Source organism: Rhinolophus hipposideros (assembly GCF_964194185.1).
Source record: "Rhinolophus hipposideros genome assembly, chromosome: 20".
NCBI lineage: Eukaryota > Metazoa > Chordata > Mammalia > Chiroptera > Rhinolophidae > Rhinolophus > Rhinolophus hipposideros.
This window is the reverse complement of record NC_138066.1, coordinates 34,496,900-34,519,482: the sequence shown is the minus strand read 5'-3', so window position 1 is coordinate 34,519,482 and position 22,583 is coordinate 34,496,900. Positions and strand designations below refer to the sequence as shown.

At 54.0% G+C, this 22,583-nt stretch overlaps 2 protein-coding genes and 2 long non-coding RNA genes across 7 annotated transcripts; 2 read left to right on the top strand and 2 right to left on the bottom strand.

Annotated features, from left to right (window-relative positions):
* The first annotated feature begins 903 nt into the window (after window positions 1-903).
* STAC2 (SH3 and cysteine rich domain 2) lies at window positions 904-13,698 on the top strand. Of its 2 annotated transcripts, none has more exons than XM_081027471.1 (12): window positions 904-1,020; window positions 1,228-1,366; window positions 7,666-7,972; window positions 8,308-8,405; window positions 8,572-8,662; window positions 9,681-9,793; window positions 9,883-9,955; window positions 10,047-10,105; window positions 10,568-10,665; window positions 10,986-11,037; window positions 11,402-11,539; window positions 12,133-13,698. In XM_081027471.1, the coding sequence occupies exons 2-12, from the start codon at window positions 1,277-1,279 to the stop codon at window positions 12,235-12,237; spliced, it is 1,224 nt and encodes a 407-aa protein (XP_080883597.1). In that variant the 5' UTR covers window positions 904-1,020; window positions 1,228-1,276; the 3' UTR covers window positions 12,238-13,698. The 2 variants fall into 2 exon arrangements, with proteins under 2 accessions (XP_080883597.1, XP_080883598.1); XM_081027472.1 differs by lacking the exon at window positions 904-1,020 and adding an exon at window positions 1,028-1,059.
* On the bottom strand, window positions 8,813-14,288 carry LOC308488137. Its single transcript, XR_013991859.1, has 4 exons — window positions 14,066-14,288; window positions 13,126-13,244; window positions 9,730-9,790; window positions 8,813-9,106 (listed from the first exon to the last, which is right to left on the bottom strand). It is a non-coding gene; the product is annotated as an uncharacterized lncRNA (long non-coding RNA).
* A 39-nt stretch (window positions 14,289-14,327) lies between these two features.
* LOC308488328 lies at window positions 14,328-19,942 on the top strand. The gene is made up of 3 exons (XR_013991885.1): window positions 14,328-14,463; window positions 17,351-17,429; window positions 19,851-19,942. It is a non-coding gene; the product is annotated as an uncharacterized lncRNA (long non-coding RNA).
* RPL19 (ribosomal protein L19) lies at window positions 17,406-22,018 on the bottom strand. Of its 3 annotated transcripts, none has more exons than XM_081027998.1 (6): window positions 21,952-22,018; window positions 21,026-21,132; window positions 19,880-20,002; window positions 19,227-19,347; window positions 18,758-18,868; window positions 17,406-18,423 (listed from the first exon to the last, which is right to left on the bottom strand). In XM_081027998.1, exons 1-6 carry the CDS (start codon window positions 21,954-21,956, stop codon window positions 18,300-18,302), a joined length of 591 nt encoding a protein of 196 aa, XP_080884124.1. In that variant the 5' UTR covers window positions 21,957-22,018; the 3' UTR covers window positions 17,406-18,299. The 3 variants fall into 3 exon arrangements, with proteins under 3 accessions (XP_080884124.1, XP_080884125.1, XP_080884126.1); XM_081027999.1 differs by having other exon boundaries at window positions 21,459-21,962; XM_081028000.1 differs by having other exon boundaries at window positions 21,823-21,962.
* Between the last annotated feature and the right edge of the window lie 565 nt (window positions 22,019-22,583).

Sequence of the window (22,583 nt, the reverse complement as noted above, 5' to 3'; positions counted from 1 at the left end):
ATGAAGCTAGGTCTTTTGGTCAGGACCAGAGAGGGCAGGAGGCGAGGGAAGGGGACTTGGAGAAATGGCAGATAAACAACAAGCATTAGAAGAGGTGCCTTCGGGCCAAGGGGACAGAGCACATCTTGGAGGGTAAGAACGCACTTCCCCCCCACATTTTCCTACCCACTGATCTAACTCCCATTTTTGGTAGGATCTATAGGATGGGGCTGTGTCTTGGAGAAGTTTAGGGGTCTTTAGGTTGAGGCTTCTTCTCTGCTGCAGTCCAGACAGCAAGACTGGAAAGTGACACCGTTGTCCTGTTTTACATCCACAAAAGAGAAATTGCCAGGCCTGGCCTTTGACACATGATGTTAAGTTGTCCCTTCTCTGCTTGAGGAAACCCCTACCTTATAGGCCAGGGGTGTGTATATTTGGAGAGAGTATCTCAAGAGCAGAGAGATAACCAGGTAATGGGATAGAAGGGTTCCCATTCTTCCTCCACTTTCTTATCAATAAGTCCTAACTTCGATCTCATTCTCAGCTGTCCTGCAGATCCAACCTATTTCTATTCCCCCAAGCCCCATCCAGACTCTAATATGATCTCCTGAGCCTTCCCTCAACCTTGTCATGCCCCCACTCCGAATTTTTCAGTGTAAAACTGCCCCCTCCACTTCAGCACCCTCCAAGCCCCACCCCATCTTGTCAAGGCTTCCAGGCTCCGCCCAGTTCGTCCTCCTGGCCGCGGCGGCAGCCAATAGCTGAGAACCTGATTTGCATAGCGGCGCTGGGGAGCGGCTGAGGGAAGGGGGAGGGACCAGGCGACCTCCTAAATCAAAGTTGGGAGGCGAGGACTGGGCGGAGGGGGCTGCCGGGTGCGGGGCTGGGACCCGCGGGGGAGGGAGGGGGATGGGAGGCGGGCGCAGCGGCCGGCGGTGCCCGCCGGACACGGACAGCTCCGTCGCTCCCTCCCTCGGCTCATCCCCGCATCCCCACTTCCCTCCTGCCCTGGCTCAGAGAAGCATCCTCTGCAGCCCCTCGGTACTCACTCCTGGGGTCGTCCCACTCCTGCTGCTCCGTGTAATTTCCTTCCCTCACCTGCCAACCCGGGAACTTTCTCTGCTCGCCCCCGGGAGTGAGGGGTTGCTTTGCCTGGGCGGGGTTTCTCCTGGGGTTCAGTGGGGGCAGTCTTCGGAGAAGGGCTTCAGGGTCCCAGAGAGACGTCCGCCACCCGTATCCCACCCCCAGCGGGCCTGCCGTCGGGTCTCGGTACCCTCTCATCCCTTCTCCCCCAACCATGACCGAAATGAGCGAGAAGGAGAATGAACCAGATGACGCGGCCACCCACACACCCCCGGGGACCGTCTCTGCCCTCCAGGAAACCAAGGTAACTCGGGAGGCGCGAGGCCTGGACCCCGGTCCGGTGCGCCCCCGGCCCGGGCGCCCACCCAACGCAGTTTCCACTGTGGGTTCGGGTGCCCTGGGGTCACAGTGGCGGGCCCGTGTGATCTTTAAGGCTCCGATGGGTTCGCGACGAGGGGCCACTAGGATCCCCCATCAGACAAGCACAACACGCCCTTACGCGCGTGATGAGCCGATTCGCTACCGCGACCCTCCAGGGAGCTTGTAACTCGGCTTTGTTGGAGGGAATCGGCGCAGCGAAGGCGGAGGGAGTGTGTAGCCGTGTGTAGCGGGTGTGGGCCGGTGTACGCGCCGGTGTGCGTGCGAGGCGCTCCCCTCCTGCGTCCGCCAGGTCTCTGGATGTAGCTCAGCCTCTCTCTCCCTCTCTCTCTCTCTCTCTCTCGGTCTGTGTCTGTCTGTCTCTCTCTGAATATGTCTCTACAACCTGTTTGTCTCTGTCTTGGTATCTCCCTGTGTGCATCTTTCCCGTGTTCTGGCGGCGTCTCTCTGTGTTTATCTCCGAGTCTCTCTGGACGTCTCTGTCTGACCCGCTGCAGTCCTGCATTCCCCACTCCCAACCGGGTTAGGCTCGGGGACGTGAGGCCGCGGCCCGGGGGTGCGCAGCTTTCGAGTCCACGCTAAGGGCTGCGGCAGCGCGGGCCAGCGCGGGCGGGGACCGGAGGACTGTTGTTGCAGCTCCAAAGCAGAAAGACAAGCACCCCCACTCCCCACCCCGGAAACGGGACGGGGGTGGGGTGGAGTTGGGAGGGTAAAAGCAAAAAGAGAAATCGTAATTAATGAATGTCATAATTAACCCTAATTATGTATGGTTGTTACTCCTGCGGGAGTCACAACGAATAAATTATTCCCCACTGAAGTCAGGCGGAGAGCCCAGACTCCTGGCACTGAAGAGGGGGAGGGGAAGAGCGCTGCTCGCATTCAACGCCCCACCCACCCACCCAATCTGTCTGCTCCCTCCTCAAGTTCTAGGTGTTCCAGACTGCCCCGCAAGAAGTTCTGCAGAAGCAACCTGAACGGGTCTGGGGATGGGGAAAGAAGAGACTGTGTTTACGGTGCTCCAGGCCCCCCTGCCCTAGACTTCAGGCCAAGACCTACTTCCCTCTCCCTTCCACCTGGTGTTTTGTTCTCACTCTGCTTCTGCTATCCCTGTGAGGAGGGGGCAATTAGGACCAGAAATGGATAGTGATACTTTAGCTCTCCCTGGTATCACTAGCCCACCTATAGCTCTCTCCAGTGCCCATCTTCCTTCTCATTCTGTCTTGACCACCCCCCCAAGATATGAGGTTAATTCAAGGTCAAAGTCATCAAGGGAGTGACCAGGGGGAGATGAATAGGGCCAGGGTGGCGTCTGGCTGAGGCATCCCAGGAAGCTCCCCATCCCTAAACCAGAGAGACCCAGTGGGTCTCCATGTCCAAATCTTCAGATAAACACTTGACCTTCTCCTGCCCCCTTCTAAGAATGAGACCCTGGGCTCTCAGAACACAGAATTAACTTCCCCTCAGAGAGTTAAGTGTCTGTTGGGAAAGGAATGAGGAGCTGGGGTGGAAGGATATTGCTTGGAATATCTGTGACAGCTTCTATCAGGCAGAGGATCCCAGGAGCTGAGCCCCATCCTGAGTTCCAAGGCCCCTGACCTTCTCAATTGCCTTCTAATCACCCTATACACATGCGTACATAACCCCCATGCTTGCTTCCCAGAGGCTTGGGGGCCTCCCAGGCCCTGCCCTGCTTCTCACACCAGGGCCTGTCAGCCATGCCTCTTCCTTAAGAGCTCTCTACAAGTAGGCAGGAGTGAAAGCAGGTGGGAGCCTGGGCAGTGCTGCCTGCTGCCTCAGCAATCAGCAGGCTGCAAGCTCAGCTGTGTTGGGAGGGGGAGGTCTGGGCCTGGCAGGTCTGTACCACCCTCTTTCCAGCCCAGGACCCTCCAATGCCATCAGCTCTGGGTCTGACCATAGAGATCCCAGGAGCAGGGGAGGAGGGGCAGTGCACCTCTGACCTGGACGTCTGTGCCAGACCAGTTGGAGCTCCATGCCTTTGCCCCTTCCCCTATACTTCCCCTTTGTGAAGAACTCAGTAAAAACTACACGGGCTGGGCTGGGGATCAGGAAGGCAGAGAGAGAATAATTCAGGGAACTTGCCAGCCTCCTTTTACCCTCCCGCCCCCAATCTGTCTCAAAGAAACCTCTGTCTCCAGACTGGAGGAGTGGGAGAGATGGAAGGGAGAGGATTGGTTGCTGCCCATCCAACCCAACTTGAAGCAGGTACAACAGAGGGGGCTGGTGCCCATCAGGCAGGGAAGCCAGAATTCCATGCTTATATATCAGTGTTTGGGGCCCACTAAGGCATTTCTTGCCAGCTCAAATACAGCTTCCTGCTCGTCCTAAGGTTGGGTCTCACCCCTGCACCCAAGCTACTCAGGGACATTCCTAGTATCCACATCACCGTTGATGGGTTCCCATCCCACAGTACCACACTGGACCTGCCATTCCCCCTTGGGTTTTATCCTTGGGAAGACCCTGCCATGCCAGCTCTGCCATCTGAATCAGCTTGTGCCAAGTCCACCACTACCCACCACCAGCTGCTTAGTGTCCTTTCAGGAGCTGGCGGGAAGTGAGGAGGTGCTGTGGGGAATCAAGGAAAGAAGGGACCACTTAGGGTGAGAGGAGATGGGCAGGCCAGCCCTGCCTCTGGGAAGGGATTCAGAAGAATAGGCCTGGTGGTTCTGGTGGTTCAAGCTCTAAGCCAGACAAGCTCTTGATACATTCAGAGGGAATAGGATCCAGGTGGGCCAGCTCACCAGGGTACATGGCAACTTCTTCCCAGGCCGGGGAATGGGTCCTGCAACAGTGGGGATGCCAGAAAGACAGCTGGTGGGGAGATGGGGAAAGGTCCTCTCTGGGAACTAGGAGTCCCAGGAGTGAGAATACCTGGCCAAACTGAGCCAAAATGAGGTTTGGGTAGCCAACCTAGATCTCTGGAGTGCGCAGCACGAAACCGTTTGGCAGAGGTGCCCCCTTCCTTTCCTCCAGACACAGCCCTTGACATCTGCCAGCCACCACATCTGGGGCCAACAGCCAAGCCAGGGCGTTGCGAGCAGAGCAGGGGCTGCCATGTTGCTGGGGAACATTCTGTTCCAGAGGCCTCTGGAACCCTGCAGAGGTGGCTCTTGGCACTGAAGCCAGGGAGCCACCAGAAAAGGGCACAGGCTGAAGCATAGTCTTGAAATCTCATCCTATGAGGATTACTATGGAAATAATGGTCTTGGGAGAGGGAACATGATTGATGTCTTCAAGTGTTTGAAGGACTGATGTGTGTAACAGGGAGTAGCCCTTTCTGGAGCCAAGGGAGGTTCGAACAAGGGCTGATAGGCAAAAATTACCAGGAGGCAGGTTTCAGCTTTACATAGGGAAGCACTTGCCAGCGATCTCAGCTGCCCAAAGATGGAATGACTGTCCCAAAAGAGGGTGTCCCTCCCGTCACAGAGGTGACCAACAGAGTCAGACACTATTCAGAGGGGACATACAGAGTGATAGAGTGGAGACTGTTCTAGGTGGCCAGTCTTTCAAATCTCTTCTAATCCTAAATTTCATGATTGACGTGGTGGACAAGCCTATGGTGCAACTGAGGGGCAGAGGTGAGGGCCAAGGTAAGGTCCAGAGCAGCAGGATTCGCCTGGTGCAAGTCCTGGCTCTGCTATGGACCAGCTGAGCACTTGTGATGAGTTACGTGACTCAACCGCTCCGAGCCTCCATTCCTCATCTGAAAAGTGAGACGAGAATTGTCACCACCTCAGAGGCTAGTACCAGGATTCAAGAGATGAGATGCTGCTTATAAAGTGCTAGCTCACTTCCAGTCCTCTGACAATGACAGCCCCTCATATCTATAAGTGTATGTTTTTGCGTTTTGGACCCAGAGCCTTGCATTGCTTAGAGAGCATGTAGACCTGCCTCCTTCCTCTTTATTTATTTATTTATTTATTTATTTATTTATTTATTTATTTATATATTTATATTGGGGAACAGTGTGTTTTTCCAGGACTCATCAGCTCCAAGTCAAGTGGTTGTTTTCAATCTAGTTGTGGAGGGCGCAGCTCACTGGCCCACGTGGGAATCGAACCAGCGACCTTGGTGTTATGAGCACTGCGCTCTAACCAACTGAGCCACTGGCAGCCTCCCACCTCCTTCCTCATGGATGTGGGGAAACTGAGGCTCACAGAGAGGAAGGAAAGTGACGTACCATCAGACAGCAGGTTTAGTTTTGCTCGCACCCTCCAGAGACCTCATGTACTCTATGTCCATGGCCCCTGGGCAGAACAGTGGGTGGTTCACCTGCCTCTGGGCCTGTCAGAGCCCCCAGAGCCACATTCAGCCCATAGAACACATTTGTGTTCTAATTAATTGTCCCTCTGGCCCTCCACCTCTGCCCCAAAGCACAGGCCTCTGAGACTGGGGCCCTGCTTCTTTGTGCTTCTGAGACTACCAGCTTCTCAGACGCACAAAGAAGCCCACAGTGCTGTCCAGGAAGCTGCATTTGGAAGGAGCTGGGCAACTCAGAGTGCCAGACACCCCAGGGCTCTGACTTCCCAGCTGGCACACTGGGGTGCCTTGTGCCCAAACATCCCCCTGTCTGCTCCCCCCTCCATCTTGCTGCCTACTGGCCTCCCCTATAGCTGGAGCAGCCACCACTTCCATCCTCTTGGCACAGTTACCAGGCTGGCAGTCGTGACACATAGTCTGCCCGTGTGCCAGCTGGAAACACTGGCCAAGTCTCCCTTCCTGAAGCCAGACTCTGGCCCCCCTTTTCTATCACTGGTGGAGAGGAGTGGGCAAGGGTAAGAAGGCTCTCAATAGGAGGAGAGGGATGAGGATCTGGGTGGAGAGTTTTCCAGGCCTCACCCTGGGCAGATTCAAGAAGGGTATGTTTGGGTGAGCAGCAGCAACGATTCTGGCCTCACTGCAGAACCCAAAACGTGACCTCCATTCAGGATTCCAGTCATTTGCTCATCATTTATTCAACAAATATTGACTGAGCACCTACTATATGTTGAGGCCCTGCGTGGGGATTTGAAGAAACTACCGCTGTCGTCAAGGGGCTCACAGTCTTCTGGGAGAGGGAGAAGTGAATGACAACATAAACATGACTGGAGCTATAATGGAAGTCGGTACGGGGTGCAGAGGAGGGAGTGGTTTCACTAAATGGAATTCCTACAGGAGAGACAGCTTCCAGGAAGAGAAAGAGTCACTGGAAACCCTGAAGGATAAAGAGGGCATTAATTGCATAAGGCAGAGAAGAGGACAAATAAGTCTAAAGCTCAGAGGCATGAAATATGAATAAGTTCAAATCCTCATGTCTGGGCTGCAGGTAAAAGGCATAGGTTGGAAAGGGAGGTTTGGCCAAGCCGCAGAGTCAAGTGACTGGGGCCAGGGCATTGGCTGGGTCCTGAGGAGCCATGAAAAGTTTTCAGCCGGGTCAGGGATCACCTCCCTGGCAGCTGTATGGAGAGTAGGTGGGAACGAGCAAGGTGGCAGCAAGGGTCTGTAGCCTTGAACCAGACTGGGGGTGCTGGACCTGAACCAGGGCAGAGCTGTGCAGGTGATGCGGTGAGTGTGGGGGATTGGGCTGGAAAGGTGTTTTGGAGGAAAACTCAGCCTGGAGGATGAGGAAGCAGGATGAGCAGACCCTACTGTGACTCTGTTCAAGAACACAGGTGGCAAACTTGGGACCTGGTGTGTTTTGTTTAGCCCCCGAAGTATTTCTTTTAACTTGAGTAAATGGTACACCCATACAATGAACTCCTGTGTAGCCATAAAAAAGAATGATGGAACTCTTTATGTACTGGTATGGAATGATTTACAAGATTGGCTGTTAGGGTAAAAAACAAGGTGCAAGAAAAATAGTATACTACCATTTCTGCAAAGAAAGAAGGAAATAAAACCTCTTGAGTTTATGTCTATCGAATTGCACATAAAATTCTAGGTTTCTTTTGAAAAATAGGCAAATCAGACAACACTGGGCTGGGCATACAGACTCGCCTCAGTTGGCTAGAGGAGCCCAGTAGCTGCTCCCCGACTGTCTGGTTTGCCTCAGCCCCCATGGGGGTTATCTGGGATTGTGACCCACCTTCTGGAACTTGCAGCCTCTCTCTTAGTACTTCATCTCACCTCTGGCCCTCAGCCTTCAGGCTGCTATTGACCAAAGAGCTATCCTGGAGGCGAGCCAGCCCCCTCTCAGGCTTCCACTCACAGCTCCTCTTCTTCTCTCAGCTCCAGCGGTTCAAGCGCTCACTTTCCCTCAAGACCATCCTCCGAAGTAAGAGTGTGGAGAACTTCTTCCTTCGCTCAGGCTCTGAGCTCAAGTGCCCCACTGAGGTGCTGCTGACACCCCCAACCCCGCTGCCCCCTCCCTCCCCACCATTGGCATCCACAGATAGAGGCCTGCCCACCCCAGCACCCTCCCCCTGCCCAGTCCCGCGCCCCTTGGCATCACTCAAACCAGTAAAGCTGCACAGCTTCCAGGAACATGTCTTCAAGCGAGCCAGTCCCTGTGAGCTTTGCCACCAGCTCATCGTGGGTAGGTGCCTGAGGCGGGCAAGGGATGGGCCCGTGGACCTCCCTGGGCTCTTGCTGTTCAGGGTCCCCAGTCCTAACTATGCTCTCACCCTGCGTGGACAGATGAGTCTTGGGGGTGGGCGGTTGCCCAGTGTTGCTGTGTTTACCAACAAGTCAGGCTTCAGTGCCAGTTTACACCCTGACCGTGTGAGGGGATACGTATTAGGCCCTGAGGCTGACACGAGGGCACGCAAACCCCCGCTCTCTTCCTACCCCCTTAGCTGCCTCCTCTGCTTCTTGTCCATGGATGCAGCCTCTCTTGACCAGCCCCTCTTGTCGAACCCAAATTCTTCCCAGGAAACTCCAAGCAGGGCTTGCGGTGTAAGACGTGCAAAGTCAGCGTCCACCTCTGGTGCTCTGAGGAGATCTCCCACCAGCAATGTCCAGTCAAGACGGTGAGTAGGGAACCATACAGAGACGGCTGGCTGAGGGCTCCCAGGACTGGCATGTGGGGGAGTGAGTACCCTTGAGGCTGGTTCCTCCTGTGAGGTGGTGGGGAAGGCCAAGTACTCAGTGGGCTGTGACATCCCCATGCCCTCTCTCTGGCCCCTCTTGCCACAGTCCTCCTCCTTCCGCCGCAACTTCAGCTCCCCCCTCCTGGTGCATGAGCCACCACCAGCCTGTGCCACAAGCAGAGACTCCCCCCCCACTGGTGAGTGTCCCCCTCCCCCGTTGCCCCTGATCTCACTGTGGTGCAATGAGGAACCCATGCATTCCGCAGATGGGCACCTGAGTCACACTGGCATTTCCACTTCCCTTCTCTGGATGCTCCTGTCCTGAGCGTAGGATTCATTCCTTCATTCCTCCTTCAACAAACATTTTATTGAGCACCTACTAAGTGCCAGACACAGAGGCGCAGCACTGAAGAAAGTGGAGTTCATGGTCTGTAAGGGGGCTAGATATGACATGGCTAATCACACCAATCATCGATCAATCGCCATTCAGATGAATGCCTGAAAGGAGGGTAGGGAACAAAGAGATGATAAAGCACGCACTGTCCTCATCCAAAGAGACCAGGAAGGCATCCTGGAGACGTAAAGGATGGCAAGTTAGGCCACTGAGGATCTGGGGAAGACTGGTGTAGGCCGAGGGTGCCCTGAGGAAGGAAGGAAGGAAGGAAGGAAAGAAGGGCAGTTAAAGAAAGGACAACATAGCTGGATTGAGAGTGAGAGGGTGTGAAGGGCCTTGGGGTCCATTTTAGCATTATTCTTTGGACTTTATTCTAAGTGTAATTTTTGTGTTTGTACAAGAGCGTTCTGGCTGCTGTGTGGATTGGAGGGGCAGGAGTGGACGCAGGGAGAATAGTTGGGAGGTCATGACAGTTTCCAAGGGAGAGTTTGGTAGCTTAGCCTAGGCTGGTAGCAGTGGAGATAGAAGTTGGCAGATTCGGGAAACATCTGGAAGGTAGGACTAGGTGATGAAGTCATATGGGCAGTGAAGAGAGTGGGGAGTCAAGGATGCCCTGGGTTTCTGCATGGACTCCAAGGGAGGACATGGAGCTCTCCCTGCCATGAGGGAGACTTGGGTGGGACAGGGGAGGGGAGGCAGGGAGTTCAGCCTCGGGCATGCGTAGCTGGAGCTGGTGGGGCAGACAGAGCCCAGATACAGGGCTTCAGGGCAAAGTGAGGCTGGCAGCTGGGTGCCTGGCCTTAAGGGTGGATCCTCATCAGGGGCCAGCGGGAAGGTGGACCCCATCTACGAGACCCTTCGTTACGGCACCTCCTTGGCACTGATGAACCGCTCCAGCTTCAGCAGCACCTCTGAGTCCCCCACGCGGAGCCTGGTATGGTGGAAACAAAGGGGAACCTCAGGGCCAGGGGTCTTCGAGGATGAAGGCCCAGGAGATGAACCCTCTCCTCTCTCTGTCCCCAGAGTGAGCGGGATGAGCTGACGGAGGATGGGGAAAGCAGCATCCGCAGCTCAGAGGATGGCCCTGGAGACAGTGGTGAGTGGGGGTAGAGCCCAGGGGTGGGAAGGGAATGCCCTGCAGACGCTTCTTGCTGCCTCACATCCTGACCCCACCCTGGTGTCTCCAGTATTCACAGCCCTGGCCGAGAGTGAAGGGTCGGTACCAGAGAAGAGCCCTGGACAGCAGGTGAGGTGATGCTGGCACCAAGCCCTGGCAGGCCAGGTGGGAAGGGGATGTTACTTCTTGTCACTGATCCATAGGTGGGTGAGAGCAGGGTGAGGGGAGTAGCACTGTTCCATCATTTATATTCAGTCTACAGGGATGGCAATGCCAAGGTGAGTGGGCACAGGAGGCAGGGGTATTACCCCTCCCACCACTGACCCAGTGCCTATTGCTCCCACTCCTGCTCCCTTCCAGGGTGGGCAGTTCCAGGGTACAGCAAGCAGCGGAGTATCCCCCCCATTCTCCATCCCTGGACCAGTCCCTCCAGGGGTGTGTAAGCACAGCAGATAGGAGAGGCCCTATCCGTGGCCCAGGAGCACTGTGTCCCACCTGTTAGCCCGCAGGTAGCAAGGTCAGGACAGGTGGATGGTGGGTGGAGTGAGGAGGGTGTCGCCCTCCCATCACTGATCCAGAGCTCTTCCACAGCTCCCCAAACCTCCCTTGCGGAAGGACGTGGGACCCATGTATTCCTATGTTGCACTCTACAAGTTTCTGCCCCAGGAGAACAATGACCTGGCTTTGCAGTAAGTTCTTTGTGCCCAGCCCCACTGGGCAGCTGCCTGGCTCCCACTTCAGGTCTCTGTGTTCCCTTGGAACATGAGGGGGGCCTTCAGGAACCTTCTTCTGGCATGGTTGAGGCTGCTGGGCCCAGAGAGGAGCGGAGCTGCCCAGACTCCAACAGGGGTTGTTGTTGATGGCATGGCTCCTGCCCACTGCCCTGGCTCTGTCCTGGAGAGTGTCTGCTGTAGCTGTGGGCCGCCCCCAGATGAGGGGGGCCCAGGACTGTTGGGATGTGGGAGGGCAGGTCCCTTCTGCTGTTTGCTGCCCAGCTCTTTCCTCCCAGGCCTGGAGATCGCATCATGCTGGTGGATGACTCTAACGAGGACTGGTGGAAGGTGACTTGAAAGCGGGGGGCGGTCGGGGTGCAGAGGGACCTGCTGGGCACCTCACCAGCCTCTGCTCTGCGTGGCCACTGCCTCCCCTTCTCTCCAGGCCCCTAAGACCGCCCCTTCTTCAGTCACTGGCCCACGCCAAGCCTAGGACCAACCCTCAAGCCTTGCTCTCGCTGTCACTCCACCAACCCCTGCCTCAGCCTTGTCCCTCTTCCCACGTCGTACCCTTCCCAACCCAGAAGCCACCTGACTGGGGGCTCGAACACAGAGAGCCCAGGATCTGGCATTGGCTCTGTGTGGGCATTGTGTCTAGAGAAAGCAGTGGGGGGTGGGGTGGCACTGGTGCTCATGTCAGCCTCATCCCCAGGGCAAGATTGGTGACCGGGTTGGCTTCTTCCCAGCCAATTTTGTACAGCGGGTGAGGCCAGGTGAGAATGTTTGGCGCTGCTGCCAACCCTTCTCCGGGAACAAGGAACAGGGCTACATGAGCCTCAAGGAGAACCAGGTGAGTGCCTGCGCCCTGCAGCGGCTGGAGAGAGGGGCACGGGGGAGAGGCAGCAGGGCCCACGAGTGTCCTGGAGGAGGATGATCGCAGCGTGGCAGTGGGAGGGAAGGCAGGTTAGAAGTGAAGGGACTGCAGGGCCTTCTTGTCCTCTGCTGGTGGGATTTGGGGCTGGTGGCCAGCACAGGCATGGGGCTGAACGACATTAGAGACAGCTTGGGGAGAGGAGGCGCACTGGATTAGGAGTCTAAAGGCTTGAGTTTGAACGCTGGCTCTGCCTTTGGCTAGTCGTGTAAACTTGGCAAGTCCTTTTCCCTCTCTTACTTGCTTTGTGAAATGGGAATGGGACCACAATAAATCAGCTGTTCTCAAAGGTCAGCCCCGAAGTGCTGCTCGGTGTCTGCTGATGTCCTGGTCTGGTTGCTGTGCTCCGGCCCCTCATGGGATCTGCTCCCAGCACCCCAGCTGAGGTCTTGAACTACATCTGATGCTGGTGGCATCATCCCCTGGAGTGGGCCCCCTGGGAACGATTGGCAGGACTCAGGGCCAGGGCTGCAGGTAGTGCCAGGCCTCAGTTCCATGTCTCTCTGTCTCAGATCTGTGTGGGCGTGGGCAGGAGCAAGGATGCTGATGGCTTCATCCGCGTCAGCAGCGGCAAGAAGCGGGGCCTGGTGCCAGCTGACGCCCTGACCGAGATCTGAGAGGAGCCAAGAGAACCCAGATGCCACCCCTGCCCATGCCTGGCCCTTGCTTCTAACCCCGGGTGGGGGAGCAGGCATCTGCCCACACTTTTTCTCCCTCTGCCTGTCTCCTAGGGGCCACTCACCATGGCTTGGGAGCCTTGTGGTCTGAGGACGGTTTTATTTCTTGGGTCCCAGGGTGCCCTGAGGAGGTGCTCTGGGAGTTGGGGGTGGAGGAGAAAGTGAGAGGGAATGGGGAAGCTCGTTAGGTCTACCCAGTGCCCAGGCACTCCCAGAGCAGTTGTTGTGCTGAGTCTAGCCCTGGGGGGCATTCCTGGGGAACTTCTTTGCTGCTTCTTCCAGAGAGTCTCCCAGTGCCCACACCAGCTTTGCATGACTGACACCTGCCTTTCCCCACAAAGCCTCTGCTTGGGTCTGTGTGTGTGACCATGCAGCTGTCCCTTTGGAAGTGGAGCCTTGGGAAGGTTCCTTCCCTGACCCTCAGCTACCTGTCCTGGGTTGGGAGGAGACTCAGCTATGGCAGGGTCCCGAGTCCACCTCCTGGTCTCACTGCCTCTCACTCCATTAATTCTCAGGAAAGTTCTGCAGGAATCTCTCCCATTACTTGAAATCTGGGCAGGCAGAGGAGGGGAGGGCTGAGGACCGTGGAGTGTGCGGCAAATCAGAGACAGTCACCAGAGAGCAGCCTCACCCTACCCTTGCCCACTGGAAAAGGACATCCAAGAGCAACCGGAACACAGAAACCCAACTGAGAACAAAAAACTGGCCCATGCTTGGTCCAAACAGCCCCCATTTCACTGTCAGGATTCTAAAAGCCCCCAGCGACAGGACCAATCAGCTCCAGGATCCTCAACAGGCTAGCCCCAGGAGCCCCGCCCTCAGACTGACCTCTAAATGGCCCCTTCCTCGCCCGCTCTCTGGGCGCTGCGGGAAACAGGGTTGCTGGGCTGCGGTTGCAGGGGTCCCTTTTCTGGCTGTATTTGTATCCTTGATCTGGCCAAAGCACCCTGGGAGGAAGAGGGGGTGAAAGATAAGGAAGGTGGATCATTCTGTTTGGACACCAGGAAAGGAAGGGAGTAGGTATCCTGGGGGGAGGGTGGGCACACACAAAGAGGATCCTTCCCTTGCAGGTTATTTTATTCTGGTGCCAACCTCCCTCTCCCCCCCAGCTCAGAGCCTCCTCTTGTGCCCTTGAGCGTGCCAGCTGATGCCAACCCCCATCCCGGGCACAGTCACGCCCTCCCATGCAGTGCGAGGGACACATCCTCCTACCCACTGGCCCCTGCCCCACTTCTCCCCTGCAAAGGGGGGCTCAAGCCACACTGCCCTGTTTGCTGCCATGAGGCCCCCTCAGCAATATCCCAGGGGCGGGCCCTATGCCCACTGTACATGAGGCTGCATGATGGGTCTGCTGGGGCATTGCTGACCCCCAGACTCCTAATTAAATGTTTCTTGTCCCAAGGTGTCTGCTCCGTGTATCGTGGGATAGAGGAAGGAAAGGGGCAAAGAATGGGGGTGGAGGAATTTGTCTCTAAGGAGAGGGGTGTTGGGGCTGACATTGCAGGGGTCCCCACGCCTCTTCACTCCCTCCCACTGAGCAGCCTGAGACGTGGGATCTGGGGAGGTGTTTGAGAGAAGGCGCTGGGGAGAGAGGGTCGTGGGACGCTGGAGGGAGAGACGGTGGGCCTATGATCATTTTCAGGTTCCTAGCGCACCTGAGGCGCGCAGGGAGCGGGCACACACCTCCGCGCGTCAGAACGGTTCCTGCCCACCCAGCAGTGCTGTCCCAGACCCGCCGTGCCTAGGACCTGGGGGACTCAATACCCACCCGAGATCAGTCTCGTTCCCGCAGCTCCCCCAAGCCCGAGGCAGCAACGCTGGCGGCGAGGACGGGAGCGGACAGTGGGTCCCTGAGATGACTCAATCACGCCCATCGGGCGCCTGGCACGAAGCAAGCGGGCGGCAGCTCCCCTCCCGCAGCGGTGCCCGCCGCCCACCTGCTCCAGCAGAGCTGCCTCCTTCCCCTCCGCCCGCCGCGCCACGTCAGCGTCACTGCGAGCACGTCCTGTGCTATTTATAGGCAGAGGGGAGCCGGGAGAGAGCGAGAGGCGGGCTGCGGGGGTGCCAGGGCAACGCGGTGCTGCGATAACGCAGGGGGTGGAGGACCTGCCCCTCTCTGACAGGCACTCACCGCTTCTGCTTTCCAGCCCCCACCACCAAAGCGAGGTAAGCTCGGTGGGACCAGACCCTGAGAGAAGGCCCTAGAGCTGGTGGGGGAGCAGGAGGAGCATGACCACCCCACCCCCTCTTCCTAGGACTCTGGCGGTAGAAGTGAAAAAAGGAGTCACACACCTAGTTCAAAGGCTTAAAAAAAGGTAAACTCATATAAATAGGCACCTACTGCACCCCAGGAACCAAGCCAGGAACTTAATTTATTTAATCCTCTCAATGATCCAGTGAGGAAAGTGGTAGTGTCCCTTTTCACAGATGAAGAAACTGAGGCCCAGAGATATTAGGTGGCTTACCCAAGGTCAAACTGAGACCCAGATGGATTAGTCACTTACCCAAGGGCACCCAGCAAAATAGTTGTCAAGCTAGTCTCAGAAATCATCTCGTGCCTCCCAGTTCAGCTCTTCCCCCACCGGACTCTGGGTCCCTCAGTGCCTTAAACCAACAAGATGGAAACAGAGACAGCCTGAGATGCTGAATCAGGGGCTCCAGGGATCAAGACCCCACCCCCATCAAGCCTTTCAGCTAAGCCTTCTGCACACCCCACTTGGGTCTGCCACCAGCCGGCAGCTGGCCTGGACCCCTCCACCCCCTCCCTAGCCCATTTGCTGCACTGCTGAGCACAGCAGCTTTTTCGGGTGGCTGAACCACTGACAGCATGCTCACAGCCTGGGGGCTGGGAACAGCTGGTGCCCCCACCATAGCCTCTGCTCTCCTCTGTGCTCACTCTGGGGGTGGCTGAACCAGCAATACCATTGGCCTGGGGCAGAGGATGCCCAGGAACCTGCTGGTGGTGCCAACCCACCATTTGGCCCTGTTGTCTGACCCACACGTATCCTTCCATCCTCCACCTCAACCTGAGATTAACTGTGTGGGGATGAAGGTTCTCTAGGTTTAGGGGTGCAAGAAGAGGAGGAGTTTGGGAGCTAGAGACAGGAGGCCTAAGGGCAGAGATGGATACCAGAGGTGGAGGAGGGGGGACACAGTGAGCCCCTCCATGCAATTCCATCCATCCTGCTAGCACCAGCTACTCTCTTTGGCCCCTTCAACCTTCTTCACCCGCCTCCTGCCCACCCCACTCCCCCCCTTGCCCCCATACCCTCCCTTCCAGAGTCCCACACCCGCTGCAATGCTTGGGATAGGCTGGGGGCACCTGCTGAGGAGTACAAGGCAGGCAGCATTGTACTTCCAGCCTCAGCCCCCCTGTGCTTGCAGGATGACCCCCGCCAGGAGGTCCCTCTGTTAACCTAGAGTGAGTTCCCGGGGAAGCCAGGGAATGGAGCCGGCTCCAGCTTATGGCCCTGCAGCACCCACTGTGTGCAGTAGCTCTGCCCACTGAGTCAACCCTTCCATGTCTGGAGGAGTCAGAAGCAGGTGCTAGTGTTCATGCAACGCAGAGATTCTGGGGAGTCGTTGGCCCGTCCGGGCCTGTTTTCTCCTCCAGGACTTGCTCAGGGAGTCTTTACCTGGGGGCCACGAACCCCTTTAAAGAGTGTGCAAAATTACATAATGGGACCAGTTGTATGCTCTTGAGAGAATGGATATATCTTTTCATCAGAATTTCATAAGGTTCCAGGACCTGGAAGAGACCTAGCAATTACTTTAGGGGATCTTCTTGCTGAGGGTCCTTCCCAGGTACTGCTCTGAGAAGGGGTTGGAAGCCCATGGTGGAAAAGAGGTAACCTCCAGGCTTGGGGTGAGCTTCAGAAAGAAGTGACTAAACCCTAAACTTCCCAATAGATAGGATCTTACAACCCATAATTCTTCCCTTCCCTTCCCTTCCACCCTACCCCACCCCACCCCACCCCACCCACAACAAAACCCAAATAGTGAGGCAGTTTCCTACACTTGCAGCAACCCGTGAGAGAACAGCGCCATCTCCTGGTCCAGGGTGGAAACCTGTGCTGCAGGCTCAGGAGTCCCACGCTGGTCCCAAGTTTTTACCTCATTTTTCTTCCTCTGGTCGCTCTACTGCCTGGAGGGTGTGGAGGTAGAGCGGTCTTCAATGCCCTCCCTTCGCCGGTCCAGGCCTGGGGAAGAGGTGTCCCATGCTTCAAGCTGGGAACTTGGCCAAGGCCCTTTTCCCCCTTCTAGGCCACCGCTTCCCCACTTGGGATGGGCAAAGGATTCGAGCAAGAGCTAAAGGATTAAATGCACACAGGCTGCTACAGCGGCAACAGGGAGCCCACAGATCAGTGACCTCTTGTCCCAGTCTGATGCACATGTGTGGTGAAGGTCCTCTAGAGATTCTTGAGTCTGGGTTTCCTTGTCTTGGGCCGCCCACCTGCCCCACTCTGTCCAGACTGGACGAGGACAAATGAGGCAGAGCTGGAGAGGGGTCTGCTACTGCCAAGACTTTAGCCCTGCCTTTCCCACACAAATGCAGATGGGACATCTGCCCAGTCTATCCCCTGAAGGCCCCCAATTGGCCTTTGCATTGCTTCCCCAAAAACAAGAATTCCTAAGAAGGGAGGAGGGCAGGGAGATAACACGCATGGGCACACCAGTCCTAGCTGTGCCCAATATAGTGGCTTTTTCTAGCCAACTTTCCTCCCAACCCAGACCTCTCACCTGAGTTGACACTCCTGTATTTAAATGGAGGACTGACCCCTTCTACTTGGACACCTCACCTTCAAACTGCCACCCACTCAATTTATCCGAAACTCAGCTCTTCTAGCCACTCTCCCACCTCAATTGGTTCCTTCTCATCACTATCCTCCAAAGCTTGAGGCCTGGGGACCAAGCCAGACTTCCTCAGTCCCCACAATGTCTAATGTCCATGTTACTTCCTAAATATCTTGAATCCGTTTTCCACCCCAACAGTGCAACATTAGTTCAAGTTGTGTGAATTCAACACATCCCTTCACCTGTTTTCCTTCTACAGAATGAACATGGTTAATAACCCTCCTTTACAATGTTGTGAAGACTAGAATCAATGCCAATGTACTTAGCTCACAGAGCAGGTAAGTTTATTGTAAAATGTATTGGCAGTTATTACAAGTGGCAAAACAAAACATACTTCCTATTTGCAAAAGGGGATATGAATTCCTTAAGCAACTCACAATGGCATTTTCGTATATTATATTCCCGTATTTCAATTTGAGAAGCCTTTCCTTTGTACCCTATGCGATAGATAAGAACCTTAAAATCTGGTAGGACAGGAAAGCAAGTTTAGAAATTGGGATGCTCCAAATGACAGCTTCAGTAGTTTAGAGCTTAGGTACTAGTGAGCGACTGAAGTCCAGCTGTCAGCTTCTTGACTGGTGGTAGCTGAAATCCCTACTGTCCTGGAGTTGTAGGGCCGTAGACATCAACCCTGGACCTCAGTGCCCAGCTGAGAAGTGTAAACATACTCTTTTGTTGTTTTTAAAACATGACAACTGATATCACAATTACTGGTTCCCAAACAACATTTCAGACCTCTTTAAGGTGACACTCATGCTCTACTGTCGAAGGCAGTTCTGAAGCAGTATTTTAGAGGCTTGGGTAGAAGCCATTCCTTCCTCTTTTCAATGAAAGGCCCACACCCCACTAAAACAAGATAAAGAAACCATCTCTTCCATGGACCAAGGGGTCATGAGCCTGACCAGAGGCCAGGAGCCAAGAAAGAAATGAAACAGGCACCCTGGAAAGGGCCTGCATCTGTCCTCAGTGTGGTCAGTACTGGCCCTCTAAACAGCAAAGACCCACCCAACTGTCAGAAACTTTGGAAGCAACAGAGAGGTAGGCAGATGAAAGCTATTTTATTGAATGATCGATCCATATACTGGACAGTGGCTAGAAAAGCTGAGTTTAAGTACAGGCCACTATGTACAGGTGAAAGAGATGGAGCTTTATTTCTTGGTCTCTTCTTCCTTGGACAGAGTCTTGATGATTTCCTCCTTCTTGGCCTGGAGTCGCTCTTCACGGCGCTTGCGTGCTTCCTTGGTCTTAGACCTACGGGCCTCAGCCTGGTCACTGAGTAATAGAAGAGAAAAGATGGGTCAGCTTGAGAATAGATGAGCTGCTGGGAGATGGAAGCACCTGCCCAGTCCTCTCCCTTTGAGCCTAGTCAGCTTGAGGAATGAGTTCCAGGGGCCACCAAGAGCTCCTGCTTCAACTAATCTACAGTCCCTACCCTGACAATGATGGTAGATGGTGTGGAGAGGACAGAAGAGCATATACTTCTAACGCAGACTGCATGCAGGTCAAGATTAGGTATTAGCACATTTTAAATGTCTCAGAAAAACCCCTCCTTTTAAAGGTCAAAGAGCCTGCCCCATGACAGAGGCCAATTCCTGAAGAAACTTACGCAAGAAGCTTCTTGCGAGCCTTGTCTGCCTTCAGCTTGTGGATGTGTTCCATGAGAATCCGCTTGTTTTTGAACACGTTACCCTTCACTTTCAGGTACAGGCTGTGATACCTGCAGGGTGTAAGAAGCAGAGGTTCTGGTCAGCAATGGGATTAGAGGTTGGCCCTTCCAGAAGGTCCCTAAATGTGTGGGTTTCCTTTCCTCTCTTCTATTGCTGTAGTAACTACTTTCCCCCAAATCAAGACTTTCTGTGCAATTTCTAGATAGAAGAGCTCATCTGGCAGATAAATGTGTAGACTATGTATGAGGAAAAAGAGAGCAGTACACATGGAAGACCTTTCTTAAAAAGGCTTACTTAACACATATGGCTCTCTTGCCAAGGCCAATGAGACGGCTTGTGTCTATGCAAAGAACAAGCCATCAACGCAGCAAACAAGTTTTGGTGGACTCAAGAGGAGGGTGTGCTTACATGTGGCGGTCAATCTTCTTAGATTCACGGTATCTTCTGAGCAGTCGGCGAAGAATTCTCATCCTTCTCATCCAGGTTACCTTCTCAGGCATTCGAGCATTGGCAGTACCCTTACGCTTACCTGCGGGGAAGAGGAGTTAGGTCTACTGTAGTGTATCCAGGTCGCAAGTCAGTTTTTTACAGGTGATGATCCCAAATATTAAATTTCGTTCATTTACTCAAAGTTTAAGGAAGCACAAACAAGGCAATTCTTCTCCATTCACCTTGCACTGAATGTGGATATGAGAAGGCATGCGCCAAGGCAGTATGGTAAGCTGGAAGGGGCTTTAAAGGTGGTGAGACCATCATCTCCCTAAATCATCCTGACCTTAGAAAGTGCTTTTAGGATTTATTGGATAACATTTTCAAGTACCTAGCAGAATCCTTGGCATAATGTAGGTGCTCAATAAATGAGACTTCTACCAACGCTTTCAACTTCAACACTAGTGCCAACTTTCTGATTTGCACATAGAGAGAAAACCCATCCAATTCAGAGTAAGAAAAGGGTTCAAGATGAGACAGAATGGGAGAAAAGTATTCTGAATGTATCTCAGTCTAGGCTTAACCATCTATTTTTTTTTTAAGTCTTAGAGAAAGGGCAAGAACGCACTCACCTATGCCCATATGCCTGCCTTTCCTACGGGCCAAAGTGTTTTTTCGGCATCGAGCTCGGGAATGCACAGTCACAGGCTTCCGGATGATCAGCCCATCTTTGATCAGCTTCCGAATCTGCTGGCCTGGAAAAACACAACGCACCTGGTCAGTCAGTTGGGGCCTAGCCCCAAGAACACCAGTCACAACCCAGAATCCAACTAGGACAGGCCAAAGGCGAGGCTCACAACCCTCGCGCAGTGATCTCAAAAATGGTAGCTATTCCGAACTGTTTTATTTCTCATTCAATTTTTTTTCTTACCCTTTTAGATGTTTTATAGTTCTCTCTCTCTCTCTCTCTCTCTATATATATATATATATATATATATTTACAATCAAAATAGTGTCCAGATACAGCCTAATCCTTTAGATCCTATCTGTCGCACCTATGAGCTACGGGTCTAAAACAAGATGAGGATTTTTTAGAGCACATATCACAATGCCACAAACCCAAATAGGTTATGATTTCCCCCGATATTTACAAAGAGTCTTTGCTTAACCAATCTTCCGTCAGCCTCTTGAACCTTCTCCTAGGCCTATCTGTGCACTCCCTTGTAAATTCTAGTTTTAGTAAGAATCCTGCACAATCTATCTCCCCTGCTGTAAAATCCCATTGCAATGGTCCTGAATAAAGTCCATCTTTACCTAATGTCACTGAATACTTTCTTCCTGTAGCAGTATTACATGGAAGTAATGTGGGGATCGATGTTACCTAGAGGACCGACATCTGTTGAACTGCCTTGAATATGCCAACAGGCTCTACTGAAGTCTAAGGCCAGGTATTCCCACATCATTTTCTTGTTCATCCCTACTCCCCAGTCCCGTCTCTTCTTATCCTTCACGTTGCTATAAAACAGAATATCCACTCTAGCAATAATCATTAATATAACATCAGGTGCTTCCATTAACTTCTATCCTGTCATTCTGGCAAATGGCAGAAGAAAACCTCTGGCATCTCCATTATTTCTGCGACTCCTCCATTTTATAAGACCTCCACACTAGGAGCTTTCCCTAGGTTTGTTTGAGTCAACACAATTGTGTTCTCTTTAATCTCATGAAGGCTGAGGAAGGGGTAGGGTGAAGAATGGATATAGATCCCAAGAACTCACGGGAGTTGGCATTGGCGATTTCATTGGTTTCATTGGGGTCCAACCAGACCTTCTTTTTGCCACAGCGGAGGACACTGGAGGCAAGCCTCTTCTGAAGCCTGAGCATACTGTCACAAACAAAACACGATCAGACCCTGGAAGCCATTCCTGGGCAAGAATGAGCATCCCCGGCAAGATGTATGTTCCCTCCAATGTCTTCTACTGTTATTTAACATAACACATGGGAAAGTGGATGTGTATATGCACTTAGTGTTAAGGACAAACACATTTCCCTGCCACCCCAGATTAATAATCTTTCTTATATCAAATATCAAGCTCTTTCTCCTCTGCAAAATGAGGACAATGGATAAAATGGGGCGGGGGGTGCTATCCTCATTCTGGTGTTCAGCTCTAAAAACAACTGTTTAGCATGAAGAACCCGAGGCCAGCAGACCTGGTTTGCTAGTTTAGTCCTTTGCTTCCTGGGCTCGTTTCCTTCGTCTTATCGTAATAATTACGTTCTGCCAGCGTTAGAGTTTGCTTATGAGCAGTCGACAGGCGTGCTAGGGATAACCTCCCTCCGCGCAGATGGAGGCCTGGGGCCTACGTCACGTGGAGGCAGACATCGGCTGGGATCCAGGGACGCCCTGCGACCACGGGGGCCACAGCCTAGTCCCCGCCGCTACCTTTCTTCTGCCCACGTGGGTCGCCCCCGACACAGGTGCGGCGCGGGACCAGTCCTTCCGGCGGCCTGAGTTCTCAGGACGCTCCCCTCACCCCCATCCTCCAGAGGCCCGGCCCAGTGTGCTCCCGTCTACCCCGAGCTCCCGGACCGGCCGCTTCAGGACTGCCTCCACCTCATCGCTCCCACCCGGGGCCACGGTACCGGGCCCTTTGGTCCTCCAGCAGCCCGGATCGACCCAAACCAGGGAATCGCGGGCCCTCACCTCATGGCTGCAGCCGCAGCAGGGACAGGAAAGAACTCCTTCTGGCCGGGCTCCTCCCATTATCTGTAAAGGGGAGAGCCCATCCCCGGCTCCGCTTTCACCCGTATTCCCCTCTGGTCCTTTCATCTTCTGCCACCCTAAACTTACTTATATCCTGTGTAAAGACCCGAGATAATAGAAGCCTGGTATCGGGAATCGTTTTTAAACTTAATAACATAGAAAAATGTATCCTTTTGTTAAGGCAAAGTGGTATAGCCCGACTTCCTACTAGGCACGCGCAGCATGGGTGCCTGGTCATGTGGGTAGTGGAAGCCGGAAGTCAGCTGGATTGCGCAGGCGGGCTGGGGGATTTTTGCTGTAGTGGCCTACTCCCTGCAGGTGTCCTGGATTCTCTGGAAGGTTGTTTTATTAGCGGGGGAAAAATTAGTGAATGAAGCAAGAGAATAATGAGGGCAGATATCAGACAAAAGCAACCTTTTATTAACGCTCTCAGTAGATTGGGAGCCCCCGGAGTGCAGAATACATCATCAAATACATTACTTTGTTTTGGCACCACTGCGGTCCTTAATCTCTTAGTGCCTCAGTTTCCTCCTAATCCTAATATTTCCGTCATCCAGTTGTGAAAATCACGT

Bases quoted from the DNA above. Each gene is read 5' to 3' on its own strand.
- STAC2 (XM_081027471.1), top strand. From the start codon at position 1,277: ATGACCGAAATGAGCGAGAAGGAGAATGAACCAGATGACGCGGCCACC. The intron at 9,794-9,882 runs GTATGGTGGAAA...CTCTGTCCCCAG, and splicing joins AGTCCCCCACGCGGAGCCTG to AGTGAGCGGGATGAGCTGAC. The intron at 10,666-10,985 runs GTAAGTTCTTTG...CTTTCCTCCCAG, and splicing joins AACAATGACCTGGCTTTGCA to GCCTGGAGATCGCATCATGC.
- RPL19 (XM_081027998.1), bottom strand. The intron at 19,348-19,879 runs GTGAGTGCGTTC...TCTTCCCCGCAG, and splicing joins AGGCAGGCATATGGGCATAG to GTAAGCGTAAGGGTACTGCC. The intron at 18,424-18,757 runs GTAAGTTTCTTC...TCTATTACTCAG, and splicing joins GCTCGCAAGAAGCTTCTTGC to TGACCAGGCTGAGGCCCGTA.